Genomic DNA, 16,906 nt, shown 5'->3' on the forward strand with positions numbered 1-16,906 from the left:
AAATTGATATATCATGTCTTCACTTTTTTCCTGATCAGTCTAAAGGTTAATCAATTTTCTTGATCTTGTCAAAGAATAAGCTATAAAAGTCATGGATTTTGTCTATTGTCTGTTTTCTTCTCACATTTTACTATTTATTTCTCTAGCTAACTTTGAATTCAACTTTCTTTCTTTCTTTCTTTCTTTTTTTTTTTTTGAGATAGGGTCTCACTATATAATTTAGGCTGGCCTTGAACTTTCAGTGATCCTTCTGCCTTAGCCTCCTGAGTGCTGGAATGACAGGCCTGAACCAACATGCCTGGTTTCTAGTTTTGAAAAAGAAAGCTCAGAGCACCAGGTTTAGACATTTCTATTTCCTAAAATAAGCATTTTAGTGCTATAAAATTTCCTGTAAAGCACTGTTTTCGCTGCATCCTACAAATTTTGATATGTCATGTTTTTCGTTCAGTTCAAATATTTTCTAATTTGCCCTGAAAATTCTTCTTTGATTTGTAAGTTATTTAGGAATACGTTATTTGGCTTTCCAGCTTGTGGAGATCTTCTAGAGGTCTTTTGGTTATTAATTCTAATTTAATTCCTTGGTTGTAAGAGAACATAAGTTTTAGGATATAAGTACTTTAAGTATATTAACATTTATTTTATGGCTCAGAATATCTTCTACTTTGACAAATGCTTTATGAACACTTGAAAATAGTATATGACTTGCTTAGTGAAATATTGTGTAAATGTTATTTTAGGTGATTGAAAGTATTCTTCAAGGATTCTATATAGTTACTGATTCTTCTAGCAATTATTGAGCAAATGGAGCTCAAATCACTAACTATAATTAGAATTGTTTACTTCTTTCTGTTTTTATGTATTCTAAAAGTCTGTGATTACTAGTACAAATATTTAAGATTATATCCTCCTACTGAACCAGCTCTTTTTACCATTAGGAAATAGCACCTCTTTTCCCAGGTAATATTCGTACTGTTCTGAGAAAATATTTCTGAAAATCTTGAACTTTCTGACTTTTCTTTCTTACTTTTTCATCATGGTAAGAATTTGCTATCCCATGGGTGGTGTGATCATTTCAACTACAAGAAGGAAATGGATTTAGCCATCCATCTTGATGCTGATATTGAAGGAGAAAAATATTAGGCCAAATTTACTTTTAAGACAGCAATTCCCTTTTGCAACAATACATTTCTTGAGCTACTTTGAATATAGGGAAAGAGATGGTTTCAGATAAAGATAAGGGGATTTCATGGAAATCTGAATCAGTAGTGTAGAAAAATTGGATCATTATAGAGGTGAAACTGGATTGAGGTTCTGGATCCCTGTAGCTCTAGAAGTTCTGGAAGAGTCTGGAATCTGATCTCTAAAATATCCATTGGATATGTCTCTAATATATCCATCCATTTTTTCTAGTTTATTCATTCTTTCCCCGCCATGAGCTATTTTTTTCTACCTCATTGTTCCTGCTTCTTTGAAACAATAAGTTATCTTTGTCAAATTATTTAACCTCTCTATGCCTTAATCTCTAGGAGGAATAACAAGGGTTACTGTATCTAGGGTTTTTGTGAGGATAATGTAAAATGGGTTAACACAGAATAATCATTTAATGTATTAATGTATTTTACTTGTTATTATCTTACTTGAAACAAAGCTTAGTCAAGATACATAATAGTTATGACAAGCTGTCTACATAACCATTTTATAGTTCATTTAGGGAGCAAAGTTTTTTACATTTCTCCATTTTTCTTGGGTAGTCTCATGTGATAAATTTCTTTTGGAATTTAGTATCAGGGTGAAGCTTGTCTCTCTTGAAAAACTGACGTGTGTCCTTTTACTAATAATGAGAATCCCATTCCCCATCACATCCTCTACTTGCCCAGTTGCCCCAGAAGCTCAGGATGAAATTTACCCTGCCTAAGAAAGACAGGGTTTCTACTGCAGGTTATGTTTATATATTTCCCCTTTCATTGTTTTTCCTTTTCTAGTTATAATCTGACGGCTGTGTAACACAACGTGCTAACTTTGAATTTCTTTAATCTATTCTAGAATGAAAGTGGGAAGAAAAACGTTATTTCATGAAAGTCAGAAGAGTCTTAAAGGTGAATAAAATAAATCTTTGCTTGCAAAGTCTCCCAGTTCAGAGCAAAGTTCGTTCCTTCTAGCCATTCATAGTAAGAAAGACATTTACATTCCAAATCAGTACATGCAGGCATATACACACTATATGTAAATATATGAAGCAAAAGTTTAAAAGCATTGCTACATAAATATTCCAATATCTTCATCAATTAATCCTCATAACCATTCTATTCACCCAGCCCTATTATCATTATCCCTGCCTTTTCCAGATGAGGAAGCCGAGGGACAAGAAAGTTATGTAACTTGCTCAGAGTCGACCAGTTGCTTTGTCAGCAAGTGTAAAGCTGAGACTTGAGTGCAGATAGCCTGGTTTTAAAACCCAGGCTCTATTCCATTATACCTGGCAGCCTTGCAATACTTAGGCTTATTGTATGCAATGCGCTCTTTCCTATTCTATTTTGCTTTTCATTTTTAAAATGCTGACCATGATCACCAAACTAATGAGTTACAACCACTTACTCATTAGTGAGTGCTAATATGTCACAATCTATAGTTTGTTAAATATTAATTGAGAGGGAGAACTAAAACACATATACACGGTCATCAATGGGTATTAAGAGAGTTTCAACAGGAGCTTTGGAGCCTACCATGTGGTAAGGATAGTCCAAAAGAGGCCTCATAGAGCTAGAACTAGTTAAGTTGAGGCTGGAAGATAAGAAAAGTGTACCAAGCACATGAGACGTAAGGGAGAAAGGAGAGCATTCCAGGCAGTGAACATGTGCAAGGCTACAGGGGGTAGAAGATCATGGGCACTGTGATCCACCCACACCTGTGAGCTCAGAACATACAAGTACCAAGGATGCACCTATGAGCCATGGCCCTGTCTCTGCTGAAGCTTATATTCCGATAAAGGAAACCTATAAACTAGCAAGGCAACACAGTTGTGTAAGTGGCAGGAAGGGAGGAGTGCTGGATGTTACACGATGGTAGCAAGGTTACCTAATATAGTTGAGCCATTTAAGAATAAGGAAGAGTTAGGCATGATACAGTAAGGGAGAAGAGTATTTGAAGAGTATTTGCTCTTCTGTTGATGGCAGATACCCAAAGTACAGAGGGGCTTCAAGTGAATCTTTTAAAGTGAAATCACATTGTGTTGTTTCCCTACATAAAATGATCTAATGGCTTCCCAATATACTTACAATACAATTTAGGCTCCTTAGAAAATATTCTGACCAAGTAACTTCTGGTCACTCATAAACATGAGCGGAGTGAAAAAATTCAAATACAACAATAGATATATGGAAAGGTTCCTTCTTATTGATCATGTAAGAGTTTTGGAAGATAGTATAGTAATTAATTAATTAGTAATTAAATGTATGTATAATTAATTTTAATATAAGGATCCAGAGGATCAACATTGGTGCATTTCCATAATCAAAATCTTGAAATATAAAAACCCAAAATGAAGCTAAAATTGACAGGTACGTTATTAAGACTGACCAGGGATGATCTGGGTCTGGTAATTCCCAAAACCCTACGATAGTGAAATCCCTTATCATCCCATACAGTGGATTTGCTTTAAGAACTGAAATAGGGACTGTGGTCATTACACCACCTCCGGTTTCCAATGTAGAAAACAAAGTAGGATTTGGGTATATCCTATGATTTTTATGTAGTTGCAATAATAGCAATATTTTAAGAAATATTTTTCAACCATATCAAAGAACTGAGTGGGGTCCAAATAGGTTGGACCTTCTCTGTTTTAATACAGACAGAGCATACTATTAAGATAAAACTCAACATGATAAGACCCTCATATACCCATTTACTTGGGAGTTGGGTTCTTCAGAAAATTTAATTTGCAAACCTCCACAGAGAATTCATTATATGTAAGAGAGCAAAATGTTTTGAAAACAAAGCAATTTCACAAAAGCATTAAAAAGTACAAGAAAATGAATGTGGCAGAGAAGAGCACAAATGAAGGAGTCTAAATCTCCATCATATGGTTATGAAATATTTGATCCTATTTAAAGTGCCTGACCATTGAGCAAACCCAGGTGCTACACTGAGTAGTGTAAATAAACATGCCTGCAGTTTGTAAAAACATCATTGGAAGAAAATTTTAAACTTTAAAGTAAAACCTAACTGGCTAAAGACTAATTTATTTTGAGCTAGTAAGACTCATACAATTCAAAATTAGTCAATAGGAAAAAGGGCTTTAAAAGACATGAAATTAAATGGTGTTTTGTTTCTTTATTGGTGAACATGGTAACTGACAGCCCTGTCACTGAGCTGACTCACAGATTGATGCTCAGAAAACATCAACTGATGATACTGACAGTAAGAAATGCCAAAAGAAAGCAATATTTTAAAGATGCACACAAATTTGATCTAAATCTTCCACATAATAAAATTTGTTATTTGAAGCAGAAATTATTGAGCAGTATTAACATTCCCTGTCCCTAGATGATTTTGTTTATTCATCTCATCATATACATGGCTAAAGTGGTTAAAACTAACCCCTAGAAATTTTTATTTGAATCTATAAATGACACTTTTACTACTTAGCTATTCAAAGCAATTATGATTTGATAATAAGTGATATTTTAAGTCCTTTTTAGAAAACAAGAATACATTCTGAAGATACTGTGCAGAATTAAAAACCCAAAGTAAACTGATACTTCAGATATTTTTCTTTTTTTTAGATGTGTGTTTCTTTAGTAACCATCAGATAATATCAATGAACCACTTGAAAACATATCTAATAAAGTGAAATCATCAGTGTCAAATATAAAATGCAAATATAATGCATTTGTTTTCTAGAAAAGCAAAGAAATAATCTAGTCACTTAAAAATTATCAAAGATTAAATTCCTTCTGTAAATGTAGATAATAAAAACCTGAATGAAGCCCTCTGTCTTCAAACGATTCTATCAATTCTGAAGTAAAATAAATCCTTATCAGTTGGATTCCTCAGAAACAGCTATTTAAATTTATCTGGCTCAATTACTCAATTATTATGAGGTCAGAGGTTCCATGGGGAGAGGACTGTCACATGACAAGAAGGCCATGCAGGGAGGACAGAGTGGTGGGAAAAATGGGGAAGACAAGGTCAAAGAAGTCAGCCACTTCCAAACCATACACAGTTTTAGGCCAGGTGATGAGTTTAGATTCCATCATGAGAGCAATGCGAAGCTCTTGGAGAGTTTAAAGCAGAGCAGTGTCCTGAATTAACACTTTTCAAGGAGGACTCTGGTAGCTGGATTTTGGTAGAGTCAGAATGGATGTGGGAAGAATGGAGGAGATTATCTTAGTTACCTTGGCAAGATATGGGTAGCTGTGTGGCGAAGGGAAGCAGGTGAATACAGGAGATGTTGTGGAGCTGTAGCTGATGGAGGTACACTAATGGGTTAAATAGAGTGGGAAAAGGCATAGTAGAACTCAAGGCTGCTGTGGTGCCATTTGCTGAAGTGGGGAGAGATGATAGGAATACTATTAGGGGTGGAGGTGGGAGAGGACTAGGGGGATAGCAACAGCCTAATATTGGGTTTTATTAACTTTGGAAAGTTTATTTCATATCTAAGTAGACACATCAGGGAGGCAGTTGGATATAAAAATTTGGAGCTTGATTGAGAGGTCATGTTGGATTTCTAAATATCACTAATATTTAAAGTTGTATGAATGGATCCAGCTTGAGAATGTAGCTGAAGTGGAGAAGCTTGAATCCATCCCTTGAGCTCCTCACTACTGAGAGTTTAAAAAAGGAATAGAGCCAGCAAAGAGGCTGAGGAGTACAATTCAGAGGAAAATCATAGAACAAGGCTGCCCACAATCTCCAAGAACAGACTGTCCAAGAAGGGGAATGTTGCCCTCTATCAAATGCTGCAAAGACATCAAAGAAGATGAGGACAGAATAAAGTCATGAGTGGCCCTCAGCAGAGAGATTTCAGCAAGTACTTGGAATGGAAACTTGGTCACCATCAATTGAGGGAAGAATGGAATGTAAAAACATTAGAACAATACTTCTGCTTGCTATCGAGGGCCAGGAAAAAAATCAGAAGGAGAGTAAGAAGCCCAGGAAACCTAGAGTATATATGAATACTAGTCAGACTAATCCAATAGAAAAGGAGAAATTGGTGATGCAGAAAAAATATGTTTAACTAAAGAAGAAAGTCTTGAAACTGGTAAGAGGGAATTGGATCCAACAAACAAATGGAAAGATCATCCTTAGACAAGAAGAGAAACTCTCTACCCATCACAGTAGTAGGAAAGTCATGGGGTGTGCATTAACACACAAGGAGGTTCATATGTTTGGGTGTACATGATAAGGAATTAGTTTTGGAATAGACAGAGCATATTCATATTATAGAATAACAAAGCTAGCGATCAATTGTATTAATGAATTTGTACATATATATGCTTATTAGTAGAAGGCAAATGCAATGGAGAAAAGGATATGAAGCTGTATCTTATGTATTGCCTTTGCTAATTGAAAATTTGATTCTTACATTTCTACTCATTACATCCTTATTTACTGTAGGTCTATGATTTACCAGTAGGATTATTTTACAACATTAACCAGACAGGGAGCTATACACAAATGCTATCTTCCTTGACAGGTGTCACCCTACCATCTTAATATTCTCTGATTTTCTTTTGGTCTCTAAGTTGCACCTCACAGTGCAAACAGCACTCTCCATTTTTGTCTCTTGCTCAAATAGATGTTAAGGTTTCAGGATGGGGCCAAGTGTCTTACATAAAATATCATTGTCTCTCTCACTGTGAAAATCTAATATTAGACATAAAGTAAGTACTTAATAAACGCTTGTTGACCAATTTATCTTTTTAGATTTGAATGGCTGATAAACAGTATTATGCAGCAATTTCTTGACTGATAGAAGATGCATACTTCTTCACGGCACCTGCTGGGCATTGCTGGGAGTTGCTGAAATCATTCATCCAATTTCTCTTTTATAAACAATTCAATTAGTTTGTCTGGAGTGAGATCTATAATGTGTATCAATCAAAAGCATAATGGGGAGCTGAGTACGGGCTATGCTCATACTGGTGGCTTGCATCTGCTCTCTCACAGAAAGAAGATGTCTAAAAAAGTATTCAAGTATGAGAAGCTTTAAGCAGGTTGTAATATTTAGGACTGAAAATTGTGAAATCAATGTAGTCATATCCTTAGTGGAAAAATATAATTAATATGAATATTATTAAGAAAAGATTCATTACCATAGTCTATTTTGCATCCTCTTAGACAAAATTTTTCTTCAGTTTACAGTGAAAGCTTAAGTGTACATAAATTTCTGGTTTGTTGAATTTTTGTCAATCATAGTTAAATTCCTAATTTAATTCTTAATTATTAAGCCAACTGAAGGTATTTGGCTATCATATTTAAATAGGATTGCAAATATTACTTACCTATTTTTTTTATAGTTAGTAACAATACTATCATGTAATGTGACCCTTTAATTTTATCCAGCAAGTTACTATGGACAGTTAATGAGCTAACAACTAGAATGACATTTAAGCCAATGGCCCAGATACTACACATAGCTGTCAGAGAGCTCTGTGGAAATAAGTGACAATCACCCTCAAAATCTGTTATTTTATAAAGTAGCTATTGGCAGAATGAACTATTTGAATTTCCATGTTATAAGCAAATTGACAAAGACAATGTGAACCCCCCAAAATCAATAAATTTATAATTTCAGGATATAGGAAGCCTATACCAAAAATATCATTAGGAACATTTTTTCAGTTGAATCCCATAGCATTAGATAATATAATATTTTTCACAAGTGTTTTTTTTTTTCAGTACCAGGGATCAAACTCGGGTACTTGTGTTTGCAAGGCAGGCAGCAGAACCACTGAGCTAAATCCCCAGCCCAGATAATATAATATTTTTTAAAGATTTGTTGCATAAAATAGTGTAATTGAAACATTTAATGAATTCAGTAAGATGCATATACATTTATAAGATTCTTCAATGTTTACACCTAAAAAAGTGATTATAGCAGTCATTAAGTCTATAGGTAACTAATATTAGGCCTGCTTAGCTATTATTTTAGGTTTCTACTCATTTCTCACTAACGTACATGGATTTTTATTCTGCTTTTATTTATTTCACATATTAGATTCTAAACAGCTATTATATGACAAAGTTTACATTGTTCATTTAAAAAATAAATCTAGATATTTCAGAATTATTTTTAAATTAAAGTGAATTATGATCCACTAATTCTTGTAGGTTCTTAGAGGGAATAAAAATACACTTACTAGAATTATTTTTGTTTAATCACCAAGAAAAAAAGATACAAATCCTTCTCTTAAAACTCTTTTCTCCTCTATGGAAGGAACAAACCTTAAAATGGAGTTTAATAAGCAATTAATGGCCCAGACTTAACTAAATACTTTAAATGTGATAGTATAATATCTTGGTAAATATAAGAATTTTGAAAGGCATAAAATTAAAGACTTTGATATGTGTAAGATCAATAGGCATGACTTATCACTATTTAATATGAGCTTTAATTTTTAAATGCCATGTTCCAATGAAAAAGTGTACTGCACAGGAAAATTGAAATTTCGATAAAGAATCAAGACAAAAGAAACAAACTTCATATTAAAGTATCTTTAAGAGGTTATACTTACGCAGCAACTTCCTCTTTTGACAGTCCTTTGAAATTCATCTCCAGGTAATGATCTATGTCATCTTTTTCTTTGATCAGTTGAGACCTAAATGAAATGGAAAGAAATAATGAAGCACTGCCTTATGAAGTTAAAAAAACTCCCAAACACATAAAATGCCACCAGGAGAACAGAGGTATGCAGGGCGTAATAGCATAGACAACAAATATTCTGAAATTGCTATAGATTTAGGTTGTTGATGGATCATTTCAAAATTTTAATTTTCCTGAATGGAAACAGATAGGGAAGATCCTTAAAACCAGTGTAAAAACAAACAAAATGCTAACAAATTGCAATAATCCACATTCTTAAATAAGTGGAGTTTTCTCCTCAAAGATTACAAGGTGTTCCATCTTGTTCATGCTATTTCACAGCATAATATTTCAACTGCAGAAGTTATATTTTGTTTAGCATAGATATTGAATCAAGAACAATTATTTGATACAAACATTACTAATTTTTTGCAGAAATGCTGTTTAAATCACACATTTTTAAAATCACACATAAATGTCAAATTATTATTAGAGGTTCAAATGCATAATTTTTTTCAAATGCATAATTTTAAGGAAACTTTACTGAGCAATATATCTGTAGTGTGCTTGTTCTTCACAACTCCTATACAATTCAAAAAATAAACATGCTATTAACTTCTCATAACCATCGAGATATGAAATTAAGTAAATATCTTGTTTTATTCAGAAGCTATTACTGATTATGTGAAATTTGCTCTAAAGGTTAATTATAAAATATTTTTCTTCAACAAAATGAATGAAAGAAGTTTTCTTAAAAACCATCAGATCTCAGGGAATGCTCACCTTGAAAAGAAAATATAATCTCAATCATTAATAAAGACAGGAAGAACAAGGATTTTTTTTCAGACTTTGCAAATATTTCACAGCATTCAAAAGTAAGATGCAAAGCTGGAATGCACACACAAATTATGCATCTATTGAATGATTTCTCAGCTACAGAAAAAGAAATTTTTGATTTGAGATTTTAAAAGAACTTTTATGTTAGTTTAACTGTGTATTTATTTTGGTTCAAGGACTTTGGTCTTTTCCAGAAATACTAAAAATGAGATATGAGAACAAAGAAGTCTCATAAAACTTGGATCTGTGCCTTGCAGGAATTGAGAATTAGGCGTATAAAGAAAATAGTCTAACTTACATATGCACAATACTCATATTGATGAATATACATATTACTAAAAGTCAATAAAATTACAAATGGCAATTTCAAAGTTGCAACATCTCAGTTAATATTCATAAATACAATGAAAATGATTCCAGTTCTCTGTTCTGCATATTCTCAGTGACAACTCCAGTAGCTAAGCAGCCATTCACAGGCAGCCTCAGTCTGAAGATGCACTTTTAGACCCCAGCATTATTTCAGGAACTAAATCATGCCTGCCAATCTGTCCTAGTGGGAAAGGTGTTACCTTGTCCCTTTAAAGCTGAAGTCAGTGTTTGTGTTCTTGTGGATTAAAAGCCACATACCTTTCATTTTTTTAAGCTTCTTTCCTCTCTTTATACACATTTTAAAAAGAAACATTTTGAAACTCTTTAGGAACTGTGACATAATTGCAGTAGGAAACAAAACGATTAGATGAGCACTAGCTTGATAGATATATTTATAGTTTTTGAATGAGGTTCGTCAGTCCTCTTAAAACATATTTGAATGTCTGAATATAACAACGTATTTCTCTTTTTTCCTTACACAATTTTATTGTCTGAGATGTGCTATTGACATCTCTTACTGCAGAAATTTTAATCTGTAGGAAAAGTTCTGAAACATACCTTGAAATTGTCCCTGAGGAGCATGGCAGCTTCTGTACGGCTAAAGCCATAAGCTTTGGACGTGTCATGGGTGGTGGGGGAAGGGTGGTCATTTTGGACTACAAAAAATAAGCAGAAATGGCATTGTAAAGAATGAATCCTTTAAGACATGATTAGCAATCTAATCTTTCTTAGGGGAGACTGCTTCCATAGGTAGAGCTATTGTTATGTTACTAAGGAACAATATTCAGTGAGTGGATTCTGTATGTTGCTTCTCTCGTTATTTTCTTCTGTTTGCTTTTCAGCCAATTTATTACTTGTCTGCATCTCCACCACAAACTAGATAAGAAGGAAATCTGATGAATGCATTGAAGATTCAGACAATCACCTTGCTTTGGTAAGAGTTTTGTTAAGCAGCATGGTTGCAATTAAAGAGTGAAGGTTCTTAGGATAGTTATGGATTTCCAATGCTTTGCTTTGCTCTCCTGTTACAATCAATGATTGAAAATAGCTCAAACTTGGTTGTTTCCTTAAAACCTCATCACTTACAAGAAGTGATAGATGCTAAGAATAATTCTCAATAGGAGACAGCTACCTTGCTAGGGAAGCACATAGCTACGATATGTAGTATAAGAAATATAGTGGCTTCAAAAAGTTGTATAAAAGAGCTTCATTTCTCATACTTTATATGTATCAGGAACCTGGATATGAAATAATAGAGATAGCTTTTCTCTGCTCTGTGATGGTCAGGGGGACCTCTGCTGGGAAGGCTCAGAAGCTGGGGTAACCCAATGGTGAGGGACAGGAGTCAGCTGTGCATGTCCTCACTCAGGTGTCTGGTGCTGGATGCTCTCTTAGCTGGGACTTCCAGTGGGGCTGCTTGTTGAAATACATATGCGTGGTCTGTTCATATGGGTTGGGCTTCCTCACAGCATAGCAACTGTAGATTCCTTATGGAACAGCTCAGGGCTTAAAAAGCAACAAGATGCAGGTGGTAGATGAATCTCCCTTGAGGTTCTGGCCTTGAAAGTCACACAGCATCACTTCTGCTGTGATAGGAGGCCTGATCAGACTCAAGGCAGGTGAACACACAACCACTCCAGATGTAGAGTGTCAAAGCACACTGCAAGATGATAATGTGGGATGAGAGTCAGTAGCAGACCTCTTTAGAAAATGTAATGTGGGGCCAGGGATTTAGCTCAGTGGCTCTGCTGCCTGCCTTGAAAGCACAAGGACCCAAGTTCGATCCCCAGTACCAAAAACAAAAACAAAAAAACAACAGAAAATGCAATGTGCCACAGTAGTGAGAAATAAGAAAGGCAGGTCTACAACATCAAGTTATTTAAAGTCATTCCCAAAGGAAGAAATGTGGGCATAATATCTGGTGGATTTAAAATAGAAAAATTGTTGCATGTGGCAAGGGCTCTCAGTGCAAGATAACCCATACTTCTGTTAAAGAGAGGGGCATCCAAACAGCCAAAGGTTTCTGATCCAGCCCCTCACCCCCAAGTATGTCCTCCAGCTTTGACTTCTACCCTTAGCATGACCAAGCACCTGGAAGGCTTTCTTTAGGTTTTAAATCACTTATCTCCAGCATTTCATACCTGTGTGACGTACAATAAATCACTGTTAATTTAGGCCTTGAATATATTCAACAGATATTTATTAAACTACTACTTAGAGACAGGGCACTGTCCTAAGTGCTGAAGGTTAGTGAATACAGAGACAAATATCTCTTCAGAGAATTCTGATTCCATGGAATTCCCATTATAGGCATAGATATGGAGACAGACAATACACAAGTAAGCAAAATATGTAGAATACATGTACTCTATAAATATCTTATCAAAATATATAAAGTAAGAACATGTCTTATCCATCCAGATGACGGATGATAAGATTTGATAGTGAAAAATACAGCAGGGAACTAGAAACTACACAAATCCTCACAAATACTGGAGGGATGAATAAGAGCAGAAGGAGATGTGGTCAAAGAAGCTCGGCACAATTTTGGTAGTGCACCAGCAAGGTAGAGTCTTGAAAGTTACTGTAAAAATTGTAAAAACTGTCACCTTTCTGTCATTGAGGTAAGAATCCACGGGAGGAGAAGTAGCCTGGAACTGACATGATCTCACATTCACTTTGAAAGAATCACTCTGGCTTCTCCTTCGAAGTTAGATTGTAGGGAAAGGAAGCAGACAGCAGAGAGGCCAGCTAAGAGGCTGCTGTGAAATCTGGGTGGGAGAGGATGGGAGTTCATGTAGAAGTGAAGATGGGGGTGTGGTCAGGGCCAAGTCAGGGCCACCTCTGGCCAGCTGAGACGTAACAGTGCTCTGTGCTTCAAAGCCATAGTTGGGTGGTGGTGGTGAGGGGAACATGAAGACTTGAGGGAAAGATCTTCTGAAATTCAGTGTAGAGATGGGCAGTCATATTTCTGAAAAAGATTATTACTTTGGCCTAAAAATATTTTTCCACCTACTTATGAAAATAATTTCAATGCAGATCATTGTTTTATTTTAAATATAACACAATCCTAGTATCAGTTTATCGGGGCAGGATATGTCCCACAAATCCTGTTATATATATATTTTTAGCTTCAAACCATGGTCAACTGTAAATGTTAGCCCTTTCCTGCAGAATAAACATCCGAAACATATTACACTACAAAGCATACCTTCATAATATAATGGCTTAATTCTTTTCTAACTTAGAAATATATCTGATCCAATGTTGTATGAGCAGAGTTACTTGGAGAGCCAGAATTTACTAAATGCAACATTATGCAGAATATGAGTTAAGGGGTGTTGACTGACTAACATAAGATTAAACTCCATGGACACCACAGGCTCCCCCAGCTCACTTCCCATGAGCTTACTCCACAGCAGCTGTGATGACTGCATTCCAGAGACCTCCAAAGTTACAGAGTAGATTTGGGCTAACCCAGTTCTTAGCCCTTACCCAGCCCTAATGGATTTCAAGAAGGATAGAAGATAACAATTACACTGCATTGGGTAAGGGAATTCCATCTCTACTAGTTAAGATTGTTCTGATGGCCCCTCTTTGCTTACCAATGCATGATGCAGTGGGCACTGGGGCCAGAGGAAGCTCTGCACAATTGCAGGTGCCTTCGAAAGGTTCATCAAGAAGCTTCCCTCAAACTAGGAAGATCCAACTACTTGCAGACAGGGGAACAAGACCACAGAACCTCTGATCCAGTCAGGGTCTCCCATCAAGGTGCACATAGCCCTTCTTCCCAGGGTGGCCTAGTAGTCTGTCAGATAAAATTCATTCTTCTTCATATTTACTTAGAATAGACTTTTTCTTAGAAAATAAAAGCACCTAATGAAACCAAATGCAAATGATATACATGGAGAGGAACACGTCTTCTTTGTCACACAGATCAACTACAATTTTTTTAAAAATTTCTGAGTCAATGTTTCCTATCATTAAAGTTTCAGCTGCCAGTTCCTTCATTTTGCTCTCCTCTGATCTGAGAACACGAGCAGCAGGAGCACCTTTACTCTTAAATTTAGTTTAATATAAGTATTGCAAGCCCTGCTGGCAAGCCTCAAGGCACAAACTGAATGGGGGTTGCTCAGAGCTGAATTAGAAAGTGGGAAAAGTTATTAACTGCATGTTGGAAAAATATCCTCAAACAATGTATGTTGAAAAGTCTTATCTCATAGGTAGGATGGAAACCCAGTAGGCTCTCTTTTTGCTCTAAATCCTAAATTCTATCTTGCCTACCTGTTGGACAAGGGAATTTTTTCATAATCGATACATGGTCACATTTTATTTCTTACAACAGATAATGTGTGATCTGAATTTCTTGATGCACGTACTATTTGCAATGCATGCAAAGTATCATTTAAGTAATCACTATCTTTTTGTGACTTAAAAGTTTAATATTATTTATGCTGAATTCTCCTAGAGTAGGAATTAGCTGTATTCTAGCAAGCAAAAGCAGCCAAGCTGAAAACTAGAGGGAAAAAATGCAAGGGTGTTTAGGGACCTGACAATTCAGGCTTTAATCATACCCACAGAGTGAAGAAAGCCCCTTATTCTTCTTTAACATGAGTTGTAGTGTTTTCCCTGGATTAGCCAGACAGCTTTCCAAGTTCCTAGGTGAGCTCCAACCTAGACTTGACAATGACGAATGCAACTCGGGCTGTGTGGGGAATAACTTAGGCCCATAGCAGAAATGGCCTTTGGCCCCCAGATTGTTACTGCAGAGGAAAACACACAAATGGCATGCAATCATAGGGAGGAGACTCGTTCCTGTTCAGGTACGGGAGAAGGAGGAGAGGTACCTCTCTGGCTGATACCAAAGTGAACTTAGCTCACAGAACCCAGGCTGAAGCAGCCTGCTCAGAGGACCCAGAGGCAACCCTGTCAGTGCCAGCAAATGGGCAGTGCTGCATGTGGCACCACAGGGCTGAGACAAAGATCAAAAGGCCGCCTGAAGCCATTCCACTGTTGGTATTCAGAAGAGATTTGGTGCAATCTTTGATCTGCTGGTTGGTTCTTGTATCAGCAGTTACAGTCTCTAAGTTTGGCCCCCACATGCAAAGACAAATGAGAATGGAAAAATACAGGATGAAAGGTTTGAGAATTCTGGGTCAGGGTAAATGTGTTTCATGGTGTGAGTTTAAATTTCTGGCCCCCAAGTAAAATTCTTCAAAGACCAATCCTTCCCTCCTGCCCACTACCCCAGGGATGCCAATGCCATCATCAGGAAACATGACAGGGGCGGGGGCACTGCAGAGGCTACTTGGGAAAGGGCTATCTGAAGCTGACCTGTCCCCAGGGTTCAGTCCCTTTGGGGTACAAGTTGGAATGAGTGAAATAAGGAAATAAGCCCTACAAAGCAAATGTATCATATATCCTCAAGAGAGTTCAAAATAAATACAACAAAACTATTTATAAGAATTAAAACTTCTAGCATCACCAGAAGTTCTTGTATTAAGGAAGCTTAAAGAAAACTATGGGAGAAATATCAGAAATTATGCTGCTTATAACAGTAAAAACTATTCACACATGTAAGTTTAAGGAGTCATTAAATAATGTTTATCCCTTGCCTTAGAATTTTTGGAAACTTCTAGTATTCTGTGGTAGATAATTAGGTAGGTTGTTAAATAAATAGAAGTCACACTTTTCCCACCAACTGACATTTATTGATGGTTTCATCAAAACATAAAGTAGGAAAAGTGTTTGAAAGCAGGCCACGTTTCACTTGACTTACATCTACAGATTATTAATGAACATTTCTCCAGCCTTAATGATTTCAGCCTGAAAATCAGGAAGCAAAATATAATATACCAAAGGAGAGACGAAAAGTAAAGTTACAAGTCCATAAATAACTCCTCTGCTTATCCCAAGCTATACAGTACAGTTCATTCATATAAAAAAATACTGAATTACTTGCTAAGTGTTTAGGTGAACTTTAAAAAGAAAAGAAGTGTAGATCCTACGAAACTAATCACTAACTGAATGAGAATGCCAAGACATCTACAAAAAAAAAAAATATATATATATATATATATATGTTCCAATAGTTTGTTCTCTTAAAATTATGAGTTAATTTTACTTGTTGTTGTTATTATTGTTATTTATTTATTTATTTATTTTACTCAAACCAAGAGCATCTCAGTTTCCGTTTTTTCCCCTCCCACTTCTGAACAGAATTAATGAACTTATTTCTACACCCATTTACTTTTCCAGGTGTTCTGGGGAGCAAAAAGCGCGCCTTCCTCATCTCTTTCTATTAGTTTCTTGAGCTAAAAGGCGAAGGCCTTGCCTCCGGAAGCTTGACACTTGCAAATGGAGGAAGGTCTCATGGGGTCAAGGAAAGGACTGCCTGGAAGAACAGCCCACCTCTCAAGAAGCTGACAAAGTCCTGTCCCTGTCACAAACCTGGGTGGACTGACTCTGCGGAGCAACTCTGGTTTTCTGTGTTGCCTAAGGGATTTCCCCACCGGTACCAGATGCTCGGCGCTGGCGCTGCCCTCTCCCCTGGTCCGGGTTTAGAGGCCGCTGGGCTGGAAGCTGGGACGCCGAAAGCGTCTCCAGGGAAACAGGGACAAGAGGGACGGTCAGGGGCGGAGCTAGGCTAGACCGGGGTTAGGGATTGGGCAGCTCTCAGACTCTTCGGGTGTGGGGGCGGTGCCTAGGGGTGGGGCCCATTGCTCCGGACCTGGGGCAGAGCTGGCTTCTCTAGCAAGGCTGCTTTCAGAAGTTCACATAATCCGGGCTTGAGTTTACCGCCTGAGTCATTTTCGTCACGCCATTACATTCTCAGTATTTTGCAACATTTCCATTTTGTCCATGAGACTGGTGGAAAACCGCTCAGTTTTGCATTCA

General features: G+C 36.5%; 1 protein-coding gene across 2 annotated transcripts in view; it reads right to left on the reverse strand.

Annotated features, from left to right (window-relative positions):
* Ttc29 (tetratricopeptide repeat domain 29) overlaps positions 1-16,635 on the reverse strand; it is a 208,669-nt gene extending 192,034 nt beyond the window's left edge. Inside the window, exons 1-3 of one of the 2 annotated variants that reach the window (XM_021247711.2) lie at positions 16,421-16,635; positions 10,568-10,665; positions 8,736-8,819 (exon numbers count right to left, since the gene is read on the reverse strand). In XM_021247711.2, the coding sequence (XP_021103370.2) occupies positions 8,736-8,819; positions 10,568-10,659 (176 nt within the window). In that variant the 5' untranslated portion in view covers positions 10,660-10,665; positions 16,421-16,635. The remainder of the gene's footprint in view (positions 1-8,735; positions 8,820-10,567; positions 10,666-16,420) is intronic. The other variant, XM_013067118.3, reaches the window with a different exon arrangement.
* Positions 16,636-16,906: the final 271 nt, after the last annotated feature.

Source organism: Heterocephalus glaber, unplaced genomic scaffold, assembly GCF_053883595.1.
Source record: "Heterocephalus glaber isolate CG9 unplaced genomic scaffold, H.glaber_assembly_v1.0 deba00001587, whole genome shotgun sequence".
Classification (NCBI taxonomy): Eukaryota; Metazoa; Chordata; class Mammalia; order Rodentia; family Bathyergidae; genus Heterocephalus; species Heterocephalus glaber.